The sequence below is a fragment of the Electrona antarctica genome (genome assembly GCF_951216825.1).
Source record: "Electrona antarctica genome assembly, chromosome: 16".
In the NCBI taxonomy this organism is placed as follows: domain Eukaryota; kingdom Metazoa; phylum Chordata; class Actinopteri; order Myctophiformes; family Myctophidae; genus Electrona; species Electrona antarctica.
In genome coordinates this window covers 25164698-25188269 of record NC_136797.1, presented here as the reverse complement: position 1 = coordinate 25188269, position 23572 = coordinate 25164698, and the positions used below count along the sequence as shown (strand labels likewise).

The 23572-nt window shown below is 45.0% G+C and overlaps 1 protein-coding gene across 3 annotated transcripts in view; it reads right to left on the bottom strand.

The window, feature by feature from the left end:
• Positions 1 to 1103: 1103 nt before the first annotated feature.
• Positions 1104 to 23572, bottom strand: part of LOC306939680 (ras-related protein Rab-27B-like) — a 72365-nt gene continuing 49896 nt past the window's right edge. For 2 of the 3 annotated variants that reach the window (XM_079524340.1, XM_079524339.1), the window contains 5 exons: positions 17005 to 17176; positions 12409 to 12497; positions 5427 to 5530; positions 4693 to 4816; positions 1104 to 3762 (listed from right to left, as the gene is read on the bottom strand). In XM_079524340.1, coding sequence (XP_079380466.1) covers positions 3573 to 3762; positions 4693 to 4816; positions 5427 to 5530; positions 12409 to 12497; positions 17005 to 17157 — 660 coding nt within the window. In that variant the 5' untranslated portion in view covers positions 17158 to 17176 and the 3' untranslated portion in view covers positions 1104 to 3572. The remainder of the gene's footprint in view (positions 3763 to 4692; positions 4817 to 5426; positions 5531 to 12408; positions 12498 to 17004; positions 17177 to 23572) is intronic. The other variant, XM_079524341.1, reaches the window with a different exon arrangement.

The window sequence follows — 23572 nt, the reverse complement described above, 5'->3', positions numbered from 1 at the left end:
CACACACACACACACACACACACACACACACACACACAGCCAGGAGGAGCGGGGGATTGAACCAGATGTTCTTTTTTTTAGTAGTTGTGAAGTGGGATGGAAGAAGCTGAATTGTATGCACAGCGCTCTGTGCCTAAACTGGGACTTCTGTCGTAGCCCAGCAACAGTTGCTTGGCAGCCTGGTACTTAATTAGTTAATTAATGTTTGTTCCACAACCTTCACATTAAATTGTTCCTGGCCGTCAGTGCTACGATATTAATTCCCGGAGAGATAAAAAGTATAGCGTACTACGTACTACGTCTTGACAGTATAGTACTATCCTCGGTGCTAATTTATAAATGTGTAACTCTGAGAGTGTAAAGATGAAGGGTCCTTTTGATTTACATCTGGGACTGTTACACCCGTCCGTACTTGTCATTGTTTACTTGGTATCCTATAGTTTCAACGTACAGATATAAAAATAGCTATTTTGTTATTTCGATAGTATCTTGTTCAGACTGCATGCTAGGTTCTTGGTTTACCTGGGATCCTTTCTCGAGGCACTGTACACCGCCTCTCTGCATTATGTATGTGATGTGATTACCTTGCTTATTGTAAGCCGCTGTAAAGCGTCTATCCTTGTCTCTATCCTTCATCAAACCCACAATTGTGGACCCCGCCATCCACTTGAGTTCGAATGATTGCTTTAAAACGACATCATGTGTTGTTGTAGTTGTCATTCTTGGTGTGGACAGCTCTAAAATCAGGGCGAATAAGCTCCTTCGTCATCAGCAAGGCAACTGAGACATCACTGTCCAATATGTTGACCGACTAAAGTTGAATTCTAAACTCACTCTCACATGCCTGTTCAAAATGTTATTATAACGATAAAGCCTTAATCTACATCAACACCCTAAAAGTTACATCATCTTTATATCATATCTTTTATATTAAATATGTTGATGGTGGGGACATTTTGACAGTCAAGTGTGGCGAAAACAATAGAGAAACAATACGTCGATAAACAGAAATATAAAAGGGGAAAACATTTTTTTGGAAAGAAAACAAAAACTCTATGGGACCACAATATAAAATCCAACAAACAGAAACATGTAAATGTAAGTTGTCTTTACCTTTTAATATAAATAATTGGTCACTTCATATTTTACCAACATCGGTTATATATTGGGCCATAAAGAGATATTCCACTTTTCATCTGCCTGGTGGAGGCTGATCTACCAGGCACATTCACACAGAAGAATCCTGAGAGTGTACACATGTCACTCTGCACGTCTGAGAGTTTACAGATGTAACCAAATGGACCCGGAAATGGTCCATTTGGTTACATCTGTACATTCCCAATAGTTACAAATGGATACATTAACAGTGGGGATTTCACTGTGTCGGTAAAAAACCAAAGTGGGATACCACTTTTAAAAGCCAAGGCAATAGTTCAGTTTGAAACAATACTTTTTTATACACATCTACATGAATGACAGATGAGATGAAGATGAGATGAAGCACGTTTGGCTTCTCCACAACGGCACACTGTAAACCTAACATACTGTTGGTATGACAACACATCGGTAGTCAATGGTCTTCTAGGTAACGTCTTAGCTCGAGAGCCAAAAGAGAAGCGATGTGGACCCACGCTACTAGTGAAAAAAGCTGATATACAAGCGCACAACGCGTCACCGCTATTTTCACTACTTTTTAAATGTATTTATTATTTTCTAATTCATGGAAGTTCATTTACCTATTTATATGAAATTCATTTTAGAAATGTTTTTAATAACTCTAAACTACCTCCCCCCTGGCCGGCTGGCGCACCTGATGGAGGGGAAAGGAACTGGTCGGAATAACGTGTTCCTTCTACTCGCTACGTCCGGCCGGGGGAAACTCTCCCTGGTCAGGTGAAAAGAAGCAGCTTGGACTCCTCATACATAGAAGGAAACATGAAGTCAGTCTGCTGCCCTCCCCAGGTTGGCAGAGGAAGCGTAGCGCCCCGGATTACATTAGATAATTGATATTGGGTGAAAAAAATGGGTTGCAAAATCGTGGGATAAAAATTTTAAGTAAAAATAAATAATATATATATATATATATATATATATGTTTTTAATTAGGCTAACACACATTTCTTTTGAAATGAAAAATAAAGGGATATTTACTCATACAAATCGAGTTCGCTACCAAAAGACTGGCCTATGAGACTACCCAAAACCATCCCCACCCAAACAGGCTCTAAATTCAGTATGGGTCACAGCCTGGTATACCGTGTGTCTGTCTGTGCAGTGGAAAAAACAAACATTTATGTTAAGATAGATAGATAAAACATGATAAAACACTCTATTAATAATCCCGGGTGTTACAGCAGCACATAATGTTATACAGTCCCTCACAACCGCAGGAGAGGACAACTTAACACAGACAAGGACCGTCTGACTAAAGATTGTTCTCTCCTCCTTGGCTGTCTAAAACAGTGGTTCTCAAACCATTTTCATGTCAAGGACCCCCAAATTATTCGGCCGCGGACCCCCCATCTCAAAGGATTTTGTGCCAAGGACCCCCAGAAGGGAAGATTAGTGTTATTATATTTTTTTCCCCAAAAGATTTCTCAAATTCTTTAAAATAAACATGTGTACAAGATCACAGCGTGTCTTGTAGAACATATAAAGTAGGGTTAAAGAGGTAAAAAAAATGATTGCGATGCTATATTAACCCATTTTGGTGTTAGCATTATGTTATGCTTTAGCTATTGAAAAATAGCAGATCTACAAGCTCATAGCGCGCCACCGAGTGGCGCGCTACGAGCTTGTAGGTCTGCTATTTTTGAAAAATCAAAGAACCACTGACATAGAAACATAGCTTTTTCAGAAAACTGTCAGGATGTAGAAGACATTTTTAGAATCTGATCTCAGGTCAAAATGGGTTAAGTCATGTTGCCCTTGAGAACCCACTGGAACCCTCCCAAGGAGGAACCCCTGGGGGTCCCCGAACCCCACTTTGAGAACCACTGCTCCAAAAGAGGAAGCGACCACGCGTGAATGTATTTTAGAAAGCGTCGAAAAGAATCAAGATGACAAAATTTAAAACCAAGGTTGTTGGTGTCGTTTTCCTTTGGCCCCCTTGTACAGTATGTGTCCACATAGTACACACAACAACACAACACGTCAAGCAGTGAGTTATGAAGAGTGGGAGAGTGCGTGCGTACGTACGCGCCGTAAACCGTGCTGTAAAAAGTGTCGCGCGTGCCGCCGTACCTCTGTGACGACACTTGTCCCCTTCCTCTGCGCCCCGATCCTCCCATTAACGTCCGTTCACATGGGAGAGAGAGAAGTAGGACGGACGAGGCTGTGTTACCTCAAAATGTCCACCAGAGGGGGGTAGAAAGTGTGGTTTCAAGGCCACAATAAAAAAAGAAATAGGTTGGGTTGGTCTCTGGTCACTTGTAGAGAGAAGGAAACGGGGAAGAGACGGAGCTAGAGAAGAGGAGGAAAAAAACAAAAAACAAAACAGGAAGTAGTAAGAGTGAAGGATGAAGCAAAGGCGAATGCTGATTGGTCATTTTTCTTCCTCGGCTCTGCTTCTTCTAGCATGCACATTTCTTCTCGTTGGGCTGGGCGGGCCCCAGCTTGGTGGCTCCTCCGTTGCCATTGGCCGGTTCGGCGGGGGGTTTGTCCACACACTGCTCCATCCTCTTCATCACCAGGTCCAACAGGGTGATCACCGCCTTCTCCACCTCGGCGCCCGTCGCCGCGCTCGTCTCGAAGTACGGGATCCTGAGGAAAAAGGCAAGTTGTCGTTACACGCCGCAGGCACGTGCACACATAGGCAGCAAAGGGGGTTTCAGCCCCTGCCCATTTTACCCATCCGTGAAAATAAAACTGACAGGGGGGAGATTCCCCGGTTGGACGGAACACGTTATTCCGACCAGTTTCTTTCCCCTCCATCAGGCGCCCCTGATTAAAAAAAACGTTCGCTCTGAAAGAATATATGTTCAAAGATTTGTGCCGCATTTGTACGATTTTTCAAAAATAGCAGACCTACAAGCTCGTAGCGCGCCACTCGGTGGCACGCTATGAGCTTGTAGATTTGCTATTTTTCAATAGCTAAAGTATAACATAATGCTTAGTTAAAACCCCAAAAGGGGTTCCCGCCTAGAATGGGTTAGAGACCAGGATTACTGCATGTTTTTTGTGAGGGTGCCTACCCTAGGAGACACGGGGAGAACATGCAAACTCTTCACCAAACCCCACCTCGGGTATGGGCACTGATGACACAGGGGAGGGGGCACGGCACCCAGCGCCCCCCAGCGGGAATCGAGCCCACGACCTTCTAGCTGTGAGGCGACGGCACTACCGACTGTGCCACCGTGCCCCCCCTCCTCTGTGTTGATTTATCCATTTGTAACTCTGAGCGTGTAAGTGTACAAGATGTAACCTTACCAAAGGTTACATTTTGGACATGCTCAGAGTCGTCATATATATTTTTTAAAGATATTTTTGGGGCTTTTTTTTGCCTTTATTGATAGATCACAGTAGGTAGACAGGAAACGGGGTAGAGAGATGGGGGGGAAGACACAAGTTCGTCGGGGTCCGGGACTCGAACCCACGACACACTGTCATGCCGGACTATACCAGCCAAGGTTGCCTGGACCGCTAAGCCGCCGGCCCAGGCCAGCCAGAGTGGTCGTAAAATGTTAGACCTACCCGTATTTCTCAGCTAGCTCCTTGGCCTGCTTCTCTTGGACTTCTCTCTGGTCTGCGAGGTCTGCTTTGTTCCCCACCAGAACTATGTCTGGGCTCTCACAGTAAGCGTTGGCTTGTAACTGACCTATGAGAAACAGACACGGAGGCACAGCTTCTGTTTAACCGCAGACGATTACGATTACACTCAAAGTTGGGGGTCCGGGGCAGCCCCCAGGGGTCCCAGGGGGTCCCCTAGCGAAATTAGTTAGTTAAAAATGTCTTCTACATCCTGACAGTTTTCTGAAAAAGCTATGTTTCTATGTCAGTCGTTCTTTGATTTTTCAAAAATAGCAGATCTTCAAGCTCGTAGCGCTATGAGCTTGTAGATCTGCTATTTTTCAATAGCTAAAGCATAACATAATGCTAACACCAAAAGGGGTTCCCGCCCAAAATGGGTTATCAACACAATCAGTGTAACCACTTCGAAAATAAACAATCTAGAATGTTTATTTTCGAAATCTTTAAAGATTTTCTTTTGGTTTCTTTGTTTGTTTGGAATGATTGAACATTTATAACACAGATATTGTCTTAATTATGGGGGGTCCCTGGCACAACATCTTGTCAGATGGGGGGGGGGGGTCCGTGTCCAAATACATTTGGGGGGTCCTTTCTTGACATGAACAAGTCTGACAACCACTGAATTACACGATACCGTATATGCTATATAATTCAGAAAGAAAAGAAGAAGAACTCACTCATCCAGTTTCTGACGTTTAAGAAGCTCTGCTGGCTTGTGAGATCGAACATGAGCAAGAACCCCATGGCATCCCTGAAGAACGCTGTGGTCAGGCTGCGAAACCTTAGACGCGCACGCACACACACACGCACACGCACACGCACACGCACACGCACACACACGCACACGCACACGCGCACGCGCACGAGAGAGATAGAGAGAGAGAGAAGAGGAGAGAGAAAGAGAGAGAGATACCAGAGGGAGAAAGAGAGGGAGAGGGGTTGTGTGTAACATAATTAGAAAAAGGCATTAATTATAAATCTCTAATAGTCTTATATTGTTTCCGATTACAGACCAGCCATCCCCACCACTCCCCCCCTGCAGACTGACTTACAGACCAGCCATCCTGACCACTCCCCCCCTGCAGACTGACTTACAGACCAGCCATCCCCACCACTCCCCCCCTGCAGACTGACTTACAGACCAGCCATCCCCACCACTCTCCCCCCAGACTGACTTACAGACCAGCCATCCCCACCACTCCCCCCCTGCAGACTGACTTACAGACCAGCCATCCCCACCACTCCCCCCCTGCAGACTGACTTACAGACCAGCCATCCTGACCACTCCCCCCCTGCAGACTGACTTACAGACCAGCCATCCCCACCACTCCCCCCCTGCAGACTGACTTACAGACCAGCCATCCCCACCACTCTCCCCCCAGACTGACTTACAGACCAGCCATCCCCACCACTCCCCCCCTGCAGACTGACTTACAGACCAGCCATCCCCACCACTCCCCCCCTGCAGACTGACTTACAGACCAGCCATCCCCACCACTCTCCCCCCAGACTGACTTACAGACCAGCCATCCCCACCACTCCCCCCCTGCAGACTGACTTACAGACCAGCCATCCCCACCACTCTCCCCCTGCAGACTGACTTACAGACCAGCCATCCCCACCACTCCCCCCCTGCAGACTGACTTACAGACCAGCCATCCCCACCACTCTCCCCCTGCAGACTGACTTACAGACCAGCCATCCCCACCACTCCCCCCCTGCAGACTGACTTACAGACCAGCCATCCCCACCACTCTCCCCCCAGACTGACTTACAGACCAGCCATCCCCACCACTCTCCCCCTGCAGACTGACTTACAGACCAGCCATCCCCACCACTCCCCCCCTGCAGACTGACTTACAGACCAGCCATCCCCACCACTCTCCCCCTGCAGACTGACTTACAGACCAGCCATCCCCACCACTCCCCCCCTGCAGACTGACTTACAGACCAGCCATCCCCACCACTCCCCCCCTGCAGACTGACTTACAGACCAGCCATCCCCACCACTCTCCCCCTGCAGACTGACTTGGCCAAGAAGAGATACAAAATAATAATTATAAATAACTTGTCGTTGAGGATATTCCACTACAGTGTTGGGAAAAACTCCTGCATCGGGGAAACCCCAGAGCTAAATAACTGACGTCTGGTCTGTAAACCTTCATGGTTAAATTAATGACTTATACTACTGTTCACCTACGAGACGAAGGGAGCTGAGTGGAATACGCTACGTTACATAACAGAGAGTGGAATACGCTACGTTACAGGGAGCTGAGCGGAATACGCTACGTTACATAACAGAGAGTGGAATACGCTACGTTACAGGGAGCTGAGTGGAATACGCTACGTTACAGGGAGCTGAGCGGAATACGCTACGTTACATAACAGAGAGTGGAATACGCTACGTTACAGGGAGCTGAGCGGAATACGCTACGTTACATAACAGAGAGTGGAATACGCTACGTTACAGGGAGCTGAGTGGAATACGCTACGTTACATAACAGAGAGTGGAATACGCTACGTTACAGGGAGCTGAGCGGAATACGCTACGTTACATAACAGAGAGTGGAATACGCTACGTTACAGGGAGCTGAGTGGAATACGCTACGTTACAGGGAGCTGAGCGGAATACGCTACGTTACATAACAGAGAGTGGAATACGCTACGTTACAGGGAGCTGAGCGGAATACGCTACGTTACAGGGAGCTGAGCGGAATACGCTACGTTACATAACAGAGAGTGGAATACGCTACGTTACAGGGAGCTGAGTGGAATACGCTACGTTACATAACAGAGAGTGGAATACGCTACGTTACAGGGAGCTGAGTGGAATACGCTACGTTACAGGGAGCTGAGCGGAATACGCTACGTTACATAACAGAGAGTGGAATACGCTACGTTACAGGGAGCTGAGTGGAATACGCTACGTTACATAACAGAGAGTGGAATACGCTACGTTACAGGGAGCTGAGCGGAATACGCTACGTTACATAACAGAGAGTGGAATACGCTACGTTACAGGGAGCTGAGTGGAATACGCTACGTTACAGGGAGCTGAGCGGAATACGCTACGTTACATAACAGAGAGTGGAATACGCTACGTTACAGGGAGCTGAGCGGAATACGCTACGTTACAGGGAGCTGAGCGGAATACGCTACGTTACATAACAGAGAGTGGAATACGCTACGTTACAGGGAGCTGAGCGGAATACGCTACGTTACATAACAGAGAGTGGAATACGCTACGTTACAGGGAGCTGAGTGGAATACGCTACGTTACATAACAGAGAGTGGAATACGCTACGTTACAGGGAGCTGAGTGGAATACGCTACGTTACATAACAGAGAGTGGAATACGCTACGTTACAGGGAGCTGAGTGGAATACGCTACGTTACATAACAGAGAGTGGAATACGCTACGTTACATAACAGAGTGGAATATGCTACGTTACAGGGAGCTGAGTGGAATACGCTACGTTACATAACAGAGAGTGGAATACGCTACGTTACAGGGAGCTGAGTGGAATACGCTACGTTACATAACAGAGAGTGGAATACGCTACGTTACATAACAGAGTGGAATATGCTACGTTACAGGGAGCTGAGTGGAATACGCTACGTTACATAACAGAGAGTGGAATACGCTACGTTACAGGGAGCTGAGCGGAATACGCTACGTTACATAACAGAGAGTGGAATACGCTACGTTACAGGGAGCTGAGTGGAATACGCTACGTTACAGGGAGCTGAGCGGAATACGCTACGTTACATAACAGAGAGTGGAATACGCTACGTTACAGGGAGCTGAGCGGAATACGCTACGTTACAGGGAGCTGAGCGGAATACGCTACGTTACATAACAGAGAGTGGAATACGCTACGTTACAGGGAGCTGAGCGGAATACGCTACGTTACATAACAGAGAGTGGAATACGCTACGTTACAGGGAGCTGAGTGGAATACGCTACGTTACATAACAGAGAGTGGAATACGCTACGTTACAGGGAGCTGAGTGGAATACGCTACGTTACATAACAGAGAGTGGAATACGCTACGTTACAGGGAGCTGAGTGGAATACGCTACGTTACATAACAGAGAGTGGAATACGCTACGTTACATAACAGAGTGGAATATGCTACGTTACAGGGAGCTGAGTGGAATACGCTACGTTACATAACAGAGAGTGGAATACGCTACGTTACAGGGAGCTGAGTGGAATACGCTACGTTACATAACAGAGAGTGGAATACGCTACGTTACATAACAGAGTGGAATATGCTACGTTACAGGGAGCTGAGTGGAATACGCTACGTTACATAACAGAGAGTGGAATACGCTACGTTACAGGGAGCTGAGTGGAATACGCTACGTTACATAACAGAGAGTGGAATACGCTACGTTACAGGGAGCTGAGTGGAATACGCTACGTTACATAACAGAGAGTGGAATACGCTACGTTACATAACAGAGTGGAATATGCTACGTTACAGGGAGCTGAGTGGAATACGCTACGTTACATAACAGAGAGTGGAATACGCTACGTTACAGGGAGCTGAGTGGAATACGCTACGTTACATAACAGAGAGTGGAATACGCTACGTTACATAACAGAGTGGAATATGCTACGTTACAGGGAGCTGAGTGGAATACGCTACGTTACATAACAGAGAGTGGAATACGCTACGTTACAGGGAGCTGAGTGGAATACGCTACGTTACATAACAGAGAGTGGAATACGCTACGTTACATAACAGAGAGTGGAATACGCTACGTTACATAACAGAGAGTGGAATACGCTACGTTACATAACAGAGAGTGGAATATGCTACGTTACAGGGAGCTGAGTGGAATACGCTACGTTACATAACAGAGAGTGGAATACGCTACGTTACAGGGAGCTGAGTGGAATACGCTACGTTACAGGGAGCTGAGTGGAATACGCTACGTTACATAACAGAGAGTGGAATACGCTACGTTACATAACAGAGAGTGGAATACGCTACGTTACATAACAGAGAGTGGAATACGCTACGTTACAGGGAGCTGAGTGGAATACGCTACGTTACATAACAGAGAGTGGAATACGCTACGTTACAGGGAGCTGAGCGGAATACGCTACGTTACATAACAGAGAGTGGAATATGCTACGTTACAGGGAGCTGAGTGGAATACGCTACGTTACATAACAGAGAGTGGAATACGCTACGTTACAGGGAGCTGAGTGGAATACGCTACGTTACAGGGAGCTGAGTGGAATACGCTACGTTACATAACAGAGAGTGGAATACGCTACGTTACATAACAGAGAGTGGAATACGCTACGTTACATAACAGAGAGTGGAATACGCTACGTTACAGGGAGCTGAGTGGAATACGCTACGTTACATAACAGAGAGTGGAATACGCTACGTTACAGGGAGCTGAGCGGAATACGCTACGTTACATAACAGAGAGTGGAATACGCTACGTTACAGGGAGCTGAGCGGAATACGCTACGTTACATAACAGAGTGGAATATGCTACGTTACAGGGAGCTGAGTGGAATACGCTACGTTACATAACAGAGAGTGGAATACGCTACGTTACAGGGAGCTGAGCGGAATACGCTACGTTACATAACAGAGAGTGGAATACGCTACGTTACAGGGAGCTGAGCGGAATACGCTACGTTACATAACAGAGAGTGGAATACGCTACGTTACAGGGAGCTGAGCGGAATACGCTACGTTACATAACAGAGAGTGGAATACGCTACGTTACATAACAGAGAGTGATTCACACAGCTGTGACTGAGTCATTAGACCGTTCATAAACCGGTTTGCAGATTTAAATTAAACATGGAAAACACAAAAAGACATCTAAATGTCTTGTGCAGTCATTTTAACGGCCAGATCGACGCAGACGTGCCAGCTTAGTCACACTTATCAACCTTCAATGACACCAAACATGAATCCAAAGGATTAAGAGATACTGTCACTTTGTTTGAACAGAACATGTCCTACATAGAAGGAAAACAATTCCACAGGTGGACACACTGGCGTCAGGAGAACATCCTGGCTCTCAACGTCGACACGACCAAAGAGCTGATCGGGACTCCTTTTTTTTTGTATTGGTGTGTCACGCAGGTCGCGGCCTAAACCCCAACCTTTAACTCCACGAGAACTATGCCTAAACCTAACCTTAACCCCAACTGCACAAACACTATCTGACCTGAGATCAGATTCTAAAAATGTCTTCTACATCCTGACAGTTTTCTGAAAAAGCCATGTTTCTATGTCAGTCGTTCTTCGATTTTTCAAAAATAGCAGACCTACAAGCTCGTAGCGCGCCACTCGGTGGCGCGCTATGAGCTTGTAGATCTGCTATTTTTCAATAGCTAAAACATAACACAATGCTAACACCAAAAGGGGTTCCCGCCCAAAATGGGTTAAATAGGGGTCCGTAGCCTAATTCAGGTCAAACCTGGGGTCCTTGAAATTAAACTGGGTTGAGAGTCACTGCTAGACCCGTTCTCTTATGGGGGTGTATATTTTCTAATGGGGGGGTCTGCAGGCTAATGAGTGTCAATTTGGGTCGGGAACCACTGATCTGAAGTCAGGTCCACACTGGACCGACGATCGGCAGTCTCCAGTCACGAGACTGTCCGCAGGAGACTCGCCGACGAGAAGCTCCCGTTTAAATTAATCATGAAAGCAAGCCCAAATAAGCAACTACACTTCAGAAATGAGCCCAAACTAAAAACCCACGGGCAACTATGAATATTAAGCTATGTTACAGGACAACTAGCCCAAAGTTGCTTATAATAGGCAGACCTGGCAACACTGCAAACCAGCGCTTTCTGCAATTTGCATGGTGGAAAATAAATTTAATCTTTGTGCAGATAAGAAATGCTAGTCTGTTGCAATATGAGAGTTTTAAGTAGTCTTTGACTGGTCTGGACAAGTTTCCTCTGGTCTGGAGTCACCTTAAAGGGATAGTTCAGATTTTTTAAACTTAAGTTGTATGAAATACTTACCATTAATATAGTGGTTGCAACTGTATTAATTGATTGCCCGAGTCCCATGGTGGGAGTTCTGCTCTGGTTATGGTGAAATATCAAGTAGTTCCGGTCATTTTGTGGGGGGCACTGGGGGCCACGCAGTAAAAGTAAATTAAACCACACAACTAACGTAATTTGTATTGTTGACCTATTTCTAAAATATTAGTGCAACTTTCGTTCTTTTTTTACCCCTCTATCACACAGAACTATGTTTTTTGTGACCATATCACTACGCCCAAAAAATAGTTCCATGTGATAGAGGGGTCAAAGTTGAACGAAAGTCGCGCTAATATTTTAGAAATAGGTCAACAATACAAATTACGTTCGTTTTGTGGATTAATTTACTTTTACTGCGTGGCCCCAGTGCCCCCCACAAAATGACCGGAACTACTTAATATTGACCAAAACAAGAGCAGAACTCCCACCATGGGACTCGGGCAATCAATTAATTCAGTTGCAACCACTATATTAAAGGCAAGTATTTCATACAACTTAAGTTACAAAAATCTGAACTATCCCTTTAACGGTTAAAGGATATAAACACCTTCCGCAGAGCACTGTCTGCGCGGCCTGACGGACAGACAGATTGGCCGATGGTTGCAGGTTGTTGAAGACCTTACCTCTCCTGTCCAGCCGTGTCCCAGAGTTGTAGGTGAACCTTGAAGGTCTTTCCCGTGGCCGTCCCGTTGGGGTTCGACGCCGTATACATCTGGACAGGGTGACATGTCTTAAGGTGAGTAATAGGAGTGGTTGGATGCTGTTATACATCTGGACAGGGTGACATGTCTAAGGTGAGTATAGGGGGTGGTTGGATGCTGTATACATCTGGACAGGGTGACATGTCTAAGGTGAGTATAGGGGGTGGTTGGATGCTGTTATACATCTGGACAGGGTGTCATGTCTTAAGGTGAGTATAGGGAGTGGTTGGATGCTGTTATACATCTGGACAGGGTGACATGTCTAAGGTGAGTATAGGGGGTGGTTGGATGCTGTTATACATCTGGACAGGGTGTCATGTCTTAAGGTGAGTATAGGGAGTGGTTGGATGCTGTTATACATCTGGACAGGGTGACATGTCTAAGGTGAGTATAGGGAGTGGTTGGATGCCGTATACATCTGGACAGGGTGACATGTCTAAGGTGAGTATAGGGGGTGGTTGGATGCTGTATACATCTGGACAGGGTGACATGTCTTAAGGTGAGTATAGGGAGTGGTTGGATGCTGTACACATCTGGACAGGGTGACATGTCTAAGGTGAGTATAGGGGGTGGTTGGATGCCGTATACATCTGGACAGGGTGACATGTCTTAAGGTGAGTATAGGGAGTGGTTGGATGCTGTACACATCTGGACAGGGTGACATGTCTAAGGTGAGTAATAGGAGTAAGAAGGGCCACATTATCTTTTAGAGCTGGAAGTGAAATTGAGATCCTTTTGGAAAAATGAGAGTGAGAGTGTCTTTTGTGTGTTATTAAGCCGATAAAAAGCCATTTTAGATTTTAGCTTTGGCCATTCAAACATAGCAGATACACAAGCTTTTGAAACATCGTGAAAATTGGGAAACATTTGTAACTGAAATCTTTGCTTCTGGGGGTCCCATGGAACAAACATATTTTGAGATGGGGTTCGGCAGCCAAATGCATATAATCTTTGGGGGGCTTGAGATTTAAAGGTTTGAGCACTACTGATAATAGATAATGTTTTTTTTGTTTGTTTCTTTGTTTGTTTTTCCAGAATACTGTCAGTATTTAGTAGACAATAATGTAGGATCGGCCACAGCGTTGGAGAGACAGATCATAGCAAGGTTCTAGTAATGTTATCATTATAATAATGTTGTTTGCTGTGCAACCAACCAACAGCTCAGGTTACTTATATGTGCGTGTGCAATTAATTAATACAAATAAAATAATTTCTTGTTCATTTCTTTCTTTCTGTATATCACCTCTGTTTCTTTGTCGAAAATGGCATGCATGCGCGCACACGCACACGCACACGCACACGCACACGCACACACACACACAAAGAGAGAGGAACGCGGGAGAAGAGGTGAGGAATAATAATCAATTGTATGAGTCATTCAGTGGTTGGGATTAGAAGGACAGTGACATCATGGCTGCAACTCAGCACCAAGAAATACTGTTGCTCATCTCCTTTAACCCTTGAAAACACCGGGAAAGCATTGTGTCATTTTCGATTTTATCCTATATATATATATATATATATACTGTGAAAACTCTTAGGATTTAAATTTTAGAAGGTATTTTGTTGCTATCAGGCAGAAAACTCTTTATCTCCATATTCTAACTTGTTGTGTTTTCTCGTAAATTAAAGCCATTCTGGACCCCTTTTGGTGTTTTAACTAAGCATTATGTTATACTTTACCTATTTAAGAAATAGCAGATCTGCAAGCTCATAGCGCGCCACCGAGTGGCGCGCTACGAGCTTGTAGATCTGCTATTTTTGAAAAATCGTGAAAATGCGGCACAAATCTTTGAATATATATTATTTCAGAAGACTTTTATTTTATTTCGACAAGCCCTACTTGAGTACTTGATCATACACTACAGTACTACAGTACTTGATCATACACTACAGTACTACAGTACTTGATCATACACTACAGTACTACAGTACTTGATCATACACTACAGTACTACAGTACTTGATCATACACTACAGCCTCACACCAAAGCATCAACAGTAACAATGAGGTTTCCACCCGACAGAGACGATAGAATCATCTTAACACAATCAGTGCCGGAAGTCCTTCAAAATAGGAGCTCTGGGGTGCCGGAACAACATGGCCGCTTTTACTCGGAAAGCCATGACCCGGAAACAATCTACTAAAAAATGTTCACTTTACATAGCTAGCTTACATTGCGATCGTTTTAGTTTATACGATATATGATCCAAAAAGCGTTCATATTTTGCGGGAGAGACGGATGAGGAGCAGAAATGAAACGCCAGTATATCGATCCGTTCAACACCACGGAAAGCGCCCTGGATTAGGAGAGACGAGTCATTCTTTCCGCCGCGCTAACGGCTAACTCAATGATAAGCTAACATGGGGACAGAGCGGAGCATACGGTAGCCGAGAGGCGTACTGACAAATAAAAAAAAGGGAAAAATTCAGAATATTCTTATCTCGCCCCGTATCATTGAGGATGCGCTAGGACGTCCTCACACGTCTTTAGGACGCGTCGATTGGGACCCCTAGGACGTGCTGACACGTCGGATGGACGGAAACGGTTAATGGGTTTAGAACTAAATGTGAGCAGGCAGTCGATTCCCGATGGAACAGATTAATTTCCTGTCTGGTATAGAGACAGACACGGAAGCAGTTCAGGAGAGACGGGCGACGCTATGGGAAGGTCGAGAGGGAGACGGTGTTGGGAGGGAAGGGACAGACAGTAGGAGATCTGAGAAAATTGTTGGAACGCCGAGGAGGAGAGCGCGTATAGGAGAGAAAGACAGAAGGAACTGAGAGAGGGAGACCTTGTAGGTGAGACCGAGAGTAGGAAAGCTGCAGAGACAGTATAGCTGAGAGGGAGACGGCAGACCGTCTGAGAAGGAGACAGCATAGGGGAGACAGACAGTAGGAAAGCTGAGAGACAGACAGTAGGAAAGCTGAGAGACAGACAGTAGGAAAGCTGAGAGACAGAGACAGACAGTAGGAAAGCTGAGACACAGACAGTAGGAAAGCTGAGAGACAGACAGTAGGAAAGCTGAGACACAGACAGTAGGAAAGCTGAGACACAGACAGTAGGAAAGCTGAGAGACAGACAGTAGGAAAGCTGAGAGACAGACAGTAGGAAAGCTGAGAGACAGACAGTAGGAAAGCTGAGAGACAGACAGTAGGAAAGCTGAGACACAGACAGTAGGAAAGCTGAGAGACAGACAGTAGGAAAGCTGAGACACAGACAGTAGGAAAGCTGAGAGACAGACAGTAGGAAAGCTGAGAGACAGACAGTAGGAAAGCTGAGAGACAGACAGTAGGAACGCTGAGACAGACAGTAGGAAAGCTGAGACACAGACAGTAGGAAAGCTGAGAGACAGACAGTAGGAAAGCTGAGACACAGACAGTAGGAAAGCTGAGACACAGACAGTAGGAAAGCTGAGAGACAGACAGTAGGAAAGCTGAGACACAGACAGTAGGAAAGCTGAGAGACAGACAGTAGGAAAGCTGAGAGACAGACAGTAGGAACGCTGAGACAGACAGTAGGAACGCTGAGACAGACAGTAGGAAAGCTGAGACACAGACAGTAGGAAAGCTGAGACACAGACAGTAGGAAAGCTGAGACACAGACAGTAGGAAAGCTGAGACACAGACAGTAGGAAAGCTGAGACACAGACAGTAGGAAAGCTGAGAGACAGACAGTAGGAAAGCTGAGACACATACAGTAGGAAAGCTGAGAGACAGACAGTAGGAAAGCTGAGACAGACAGTAGGAAAGCTGAGACACAGACAGTAGGAAAGCTGAGACACAGACAGTAGGAAAGCTGAGACAGACAGTAGGAAAGCTTAGAGACAGACAGTAGGAAAGCTGAGACACAGACAGTAGGAAAGCTGAGAGACAGACAGTAGGAAAGCTGAGACACAGACAGTAGGAAAGCTGAGAGACAGACAGTAGGAAAGCTGAGACAGACAGTAGGAAAGCTTAGAGACAGACAGTAGGAAAGCTGAGAGACAGACAGTAGGAAAGCTTAGAGACAGACAGTAGGAAAGCTGAGAGACAGACAGTAGGAAAGCTGAGAGACAGACAGTAGGAAAGCTGAGAGACAGACAGTAGGAACGCTGAGACACAGACAGTAGGAAAGCTGAGACACAGACAGTAGGAAAGCTTAGAGACAGACAGTAGGAAAGCTGAGAGACAGACAGTAGGAAAGCTGAGAGACAGACAGTAGGAAAGCTGAGAAGGAGACAGTAGGAAAGCTGAGAAGGAGACAGCGTAGAACAGAGACAGACTGTAGGAAAAACCCATACAGAGGCTGCGTAGGACAGGGAGGAAGTAGGAAGCTGCTAAGAAGGAGACGACATACATACATACATACATACATACATACATACATACATACATACATACATACATACATACATACATACATACATACATACATACATACATACATACATACATACATACATACATACATACATACATACATACATACATACATAGGGGAGATACAGCTCCATATAGGACAACATGCTACTTACCACCCTCTTTTCCCTAAAGTCGATGCCGACTGTGGTGATGAACTTGGGGTTGAACTTGTTGTCTGTGTATCTGTACAGGAAGGTGGTCTTCCCCACGCCAGAGTCCCCCAGCGCCAGGAGCTTTATAAGGTAGTCGTAATCTCCATCAGTCATAGTGAAGATGACAGTTTACCTGTTGAAGAAAACAATACAATGCAATGAACCCATTTCGACCTGAGATCAGATTCTAAAAATGTCTTCTACATCCTGACAGTTTTCTGAAAAAAGCTGTTTCTATGTCAGTCGTTCTTCGATTTTTCAAAAATAGCAGATCTACAAGCTTGTAGCGCGCCACTCGGTGGCGCTATGAGCTTGTAGATCTGCTATTTTTCAATAGCTAAAGCATAACATAATGCTAACACCAAAAGGGGTTAATGAATACAATGAATCACCTGACCCCCACGCACAATTAATGCATTAATGCATCAGACTGTTATTATGTATTTTTGAGGCGCTAGCCCCTCCTATGGCCAGCTTTGTGTGTTTGTGTGAATCATAGCGATGATTTGATTGGCTGATCACCCGATAGCGATGATCTGATTGGCTGAGAAAAGTATGTATTGAGGATAAAAAAGTGAGGACAGAAAAGTGAAGACGGAAATTGTGATTGGCCATAATGAGATGATTGAACTTTTGTTCAAATGTTCCAATATTCAAGTAAAGGCCAAAAACACAATGACATCGTTATATGTCAAATTTGTGGAATTTATTAAATTAGTTCATTTTTTGGTGTATGAAAAAACTGAGATATAGTTACGACGCACACAAATCATTTTGCGACCCACTGTTTGGGAACAGTGGGTCACAGTGCTGTAGTCTAAATCACATGGATGTGGGTCACAGTGCTGTAGTCTAAATCACATGGATGTGGGTCACAGTGCTGTAGTCTAAATCACATGGATGTGGGTCACAGTGCTGTAGTCTAAATCACATGGATGTGGGTCACAGTGCTGTAGTCTAAATCACATGGATGTGGGTCACAGTGCTGTAGTCTAAATCACATGGATGTGGGTCACAGGGCTGTAGTCTAAATCACATGGATGTGGGTCACAGGGCTGTAGTCTAAATCACATGGATGTGGGTCACAGGGCTGTAGTCTAAATCACATGGATGTGGGTCACAGGGCTGTAGTCTAAATCACATGGATGTGGGTCACAGTGCTGTAGTCTAAATCACATGGATGTGGGTCACAGTGCTGTAGTCTAAATCACATGGATGTGGGTCACAGTGCTGTAGTCTAAATCACATGGATGTGGGTCACAGTGCTGTAGTCTAAATCACATGGATGTGGGTCACAGTGCTGTAGTCTAAATCACATGGATGTGGGTCACAGTGCTGTAGTCTAAATCACATGGATGTGGGTCACAGTGCTGTAGTCTAAATCACATGGATGTGGGTCACAGTGCTGTAGTCTAAATCACATGGATGTGGGTCACAGTGCTGTAGTCTAAATCACATGGATGTGGGTCACAGTGCTGTAGTCTAAATCACATGGATGTGGGTCACAGTGCTGTAGTCTAAATCACATGGATGTGGGTCACAGTGCTGTAGTCTAAATCACATGGATGTGGGTCACAGTGCTGTAGTCTAAATCACATGGATGTGGGTCACAGTGCTGTAGTCTAAATCACATGGATGTGGGTCACAGTGCTGTAGTCTAAATCACATGGATGTGGGTCACAGTGCTGTAGTCTAAATCACATGGATGTGGGTCACAGTGCTGTAGTCTAAATCACATGGATGTGGGTCACAGTGCTGTAGTCTAAATCACATGGATGTGGGTCACAGTGCTGTAGTCTAAATCACATGGATGTGGGTCACAGTGCTGTAGTCTAAATCACATGGATGTGGGTCACAGTTCTGTAGTCTAAATCACATGGATGTGGGTCACAGTGCTGTAGTCTAAATCACATGGATGTGGGTCACAGTGCTGTAGTCTAAATCACATGGATGTGGGTCACAGTGCTGTAGTCTAAATCACATGGATGTGGGTCACAGTGCTGTAGTCTAAATCACATGGATGTGGGTCACAGTGCTGTAGTCTAAATCACATGGATGTGGGTCACAGTGCTGTAGTCTAAATCACATGGATGTGGGTCACAGTGCTGTAGTCTAAATCACATGGATGCCTTTGGTCAAATTCACAGATGAGGAGACATTGGAGTTCATCCAGACGCAAATGACCCAAAACACAGAGCCAAAAATAGCAGCATTAGATAGATAGATAGATAGATAGATAGATAGATAGATAGATAGATAGATAGATAGATAGATAGATAGATAGATAGATAGATAGATAGATAGATAGATAGATAGATAGATACGCGCACGCACGCAGAGAAGAAAAGACAGCCTACAAGCTTATTCAGTATTTCAGGTCATGAGATGCCGCAGAGCCACACAGCCTGATTTACTAGAGTTATAAAACAACAATAAAAAAAGACCTTATTCCATTAAATCAAATGTAACCTTAATGAGAGTCATACGTCACATGGTTCTGCAGGAAGACAATGGAATCCTGTCTGAGAAACAGCTCTGACTTGGGACAACACCGTGAAATAAACATGGCTGGAGACTAACTCAATTTCCTGTTCACGCGTCATCGTGTCGGGGAAATACAGGACATTCACACGCATATATTGCTGTCTTTTCCCAGCTAAAGATTAAAAATGTTTGCATCATATGAGAAGTAAGCCTTGCCGAGCCATGATGTCATGAGGCCTGGTCGAGCCATGAGGCCCATAGGGCTGTTTCTGTAGCGTGAGGCAGCTTTGATGTACAAGTACACCCCCTGGACATGACGCTATATGTCACAGGGACTTACCCCCAATCCAACCCTTGATGCCGAGTGTCAAGCAGGGAGGCACAGGGTCCCATTTTTAGAGTCTTTGGTATGACCCGGCCGGGGATCGAACCCCGACCTACCAGTCTCAGGGCGGACACTCTAACCACAAGGCCACTGAGCTGCATCATATGAAACGGCCTCTAAATCATTATGTGGCGAGAACATTTAAGCTTGCGACCCAAGGAAGAGAAATTTCCCGCCGGTACCCAAATGATAGTGAAAAATGGCGGAAATGCGCCATGAGCTTGTGAGCTTTATTGATTTATTTGTATTTATTTTTTTATGATTAATTATTTCTTTTGAACATTCTGAAAAAAAAACTTTTGAAATAATAATAATAATAATAATAAAAAGTTAGGAAACATTTATCCACGACCCACAGTATTCATAGGTTTATCCTTTTATTTGGTCTTTATGCAAGATGTCTTTTACGAGGGAGCCCCGTTTAGAGTGGCGGCATTACGAACATTTAAATGAAACAGAAACATACAATTAAACACAAACACAATTAAGAGTGCAAACAGAGTCATAAGGCGAGAGAAATAATAGCACACTATAGGAATAAAAATAAGTATAGGGAAGAAGCACGATCAAGTCCCTAAGTTTCAGATGTGTCTGCAATGCGTGCAAGTGATTCCGAGCTAGCCTGGCTAATAAGCCAGACTCAAATCACACTGTCGTGTGGTATTTGAGTCTGGAGATGCTGTGTATGGATCTTGTTTCCCGGGGGGCGGGTTCAAACATTTTCTCTTTGACGCAATTGGTCAGAGCTACTGTCAGTCAAAGGTCTCAAGCATTGAACGTCACTGTACCAAAGCCCACCCATATTGCATACCGTGTCCCGATTGGCCACACCAGTTCTCTGGTGTAGGAAAAGGGGCGTACAATTGAGCCTCTCCAGACCGTAATCCGCCGGCAGGCAATTTTATTTGCCAATGGCTGATTCGGTCTGGCTTATTAGCCAGGCTAATTCCGAGCTGCAGGGGCAGCGCACATGAAGGCTTGTCTGCCAAGTTCAGTTGGAGCTTCAGGGACAGTAAGTAGTAACTGGTTATTATACCATTGTCTACAAAAGAATATAACCTCCAACTAGTGCCACAAACACAAACTCAGCTTCTTCTAAGCAACGGTAGAGTCTGTTCTCCTACATGCAGCAGTGCATGTAGGAGAAACTGTTATAGTCTACAGTTTAACCAAGTGATTCTGAGCCATTTAACCCATTTTGACCTGAGATCAGATTCTAAAAATGTCTTCTTCATCCTGACAGTTTTCTGAAAAAGCTGAAAATAGCAGACCTACAAGCTCGTAGCGCGCCACTCGGTGGCGCGCTATGAGCTTGTAGATCTGCTATTTTTCAATAGCTAAAGCATAACATAATGCTAACACCCTGAAGCCTTTTGCGCTGTACATGGAATGGAAAGCGACTGAAAAAGACCATGGATATAATTAAACACATGGTTCCCCTTTGCACAGCGGAGATAACGCACTTACTCCTCCAGGTACGAACTAAAAAAACGGACCGAAGCTGAACATTCATATTCTGCAGTCCCACAATGAAGGAGAGATAATCTCATCCGTCACTAGTCCACCAACCTCGATCTCTCTACAATGCCAGTCTAGCCTTAAAACCTACATTTATATGTTATTCAGTATATTACTTTAGTGCACAATATAGGTTTTTCTAAACCAAGCCCTGTTTCAATGGTTATAGTCTACAGTTTAACCAAGTGATTCTGAGCCATTTAACCCAGTTTTCTGAAAAAGCTATGTTTCTATGTCAGTCGTTCTTCGATTTTTCAAAAATAGCAGACCTACAAGCTCGTAGTGCGCCACTCGGTGGCGCGCTACGAGCTTGTAGATCTGCTATTTTTGAAAAATCGTAAAAATGCGGCACGAATCTTTGAATATATATTCTTTCAGAGCGAACGTTTTTCTTATTTTGACGTCAGGCCTAAATGGGTTAAAATTAAAAGTAACGCACACTGTTTATTCTAGGTTTGAATAAGCCATAACATGACATGAGCGTAATGTACACACAGTGTGCACTCATCATATGTTGCTCAGCAGTTGTTCAAGTTGCACTCAGAAGGTTGGAGTGTTTGCTCAGACCGATGATAAATCTAGAGGGAACATGTGGTTGTGTCATGTGTGCTCGCCTGAAAAGCCCCGGGGGCGACGGGGGAGGGCGATGGGGGGGGGGGGGGGGGGATGCTTATATCGTTGCTGTCGGGAAGAAACCTCTTATCTCCATTTTTAAATGTCTGTGTTTTTTTCAACAGCCTACTTGATCATACTTCGGGCGTTGCGCTGAAAGCATAGTAGTAGTAGATCCACAAGCTCGAGGCGTGGCTCGAAGCCGCGCGCTTTGAGCTTGTAGATCGGAAACTTTTTGACATTTTTTTAATTTGAATCATGAAAAGTTACAGTTTTGGACATACGAGATTTCCACACGACAGAGACCACGATTTCATAAAAATGACTTTTATAAAAGGACCAATGGAAATACACTCTCAGGCTATTCGGTGTTTTATCCTCTTTGCAGATCATTAGAATACCTTTATTGATCCCTTAACCCATTTAGGCCTGACGTCGAAATAAAAAAAAACGTTCGCTCTGAAAGAATATATATTCAAAGATTTGTGCCGCATTTTTACGATTTTTCAAAAATAGCAGACCTACAAGCTCGTAGCGCGGCACTCTGTGCCGCGCTATGAGCTTGTAGATCTGCTATTTTTCAATAGCTAAAGTAGAACATAATGCTTAGTTAAAACACCAAAAGGGGTTCCCGAATGGGTTAAGGGGAATTGAGTTGTCAATGGCAGCACAGCAGTAAGAAGACACGGAATAGAAAATAGAGATGATGGTAGCACCAAAATACTAATATTAATGAATAATGATTAAGATACAAAAAAGAATGAGCATGGAAGCAACACAGTGCGACGCAGATATGTATACATATCGCGTTGCTTTTATTCATCATTCATTATTCATTATTTATCAGCTATTATTGCTATATTTGAATTGAAATCTTGAATAATTCTTTGCTATTTTTTAAATGGAATCCTGAAAAGTAACATTTCAGCCAGGACAACTCAAGATTGGATGGAATATATATTTATTGAATATAAGATGAGCAATATAATATTTATTATGGTTTGGCGATGTATTGGACCTGCTTTTTAGGTACTCAGATCAAGCGCATCAGTCCCAGACTCCCAACCATAGGCACTCCGAATCCCCCCGTACCTAAACAGTAGATCCAAAACGACAGGTGGTAGCTGGGGTGGAGGAGGGTGAGACAGGTGGTAGCTGGGGTGGAGGAGGGTGAGACAGGTGGTAGCTGGGGTGGAGGAGGGTGAGACAGGTGGTAGCTGGGGTGGAGGAGGGTGAGACAGGTGGTAGCTGGGGTGGAGGAGGGTGAGACAGGTGGTAGCTGGGGTGGAGGAGGGTGAGGCAGGTGGTAGCTGGGGTGGAGGAGGGTGAGACAGGTGGTAGCTGGGGTGGAGGAGGGTGAGACAGGTGGTAGCTGGGGTGGAGGAGGGTGAGACAGGTGGTAGCTGGGGTGGAGGAGGGTGAGACAGGTGGTAGCTGGGGTGGAGGAGGGTGAGACAGGTGGTAGCTGGGGTGGAAGAGGGTGAGACAGGTGGTAGCTGGGGTGGAGGAGGGTGAGACAGGTGGTAGCTG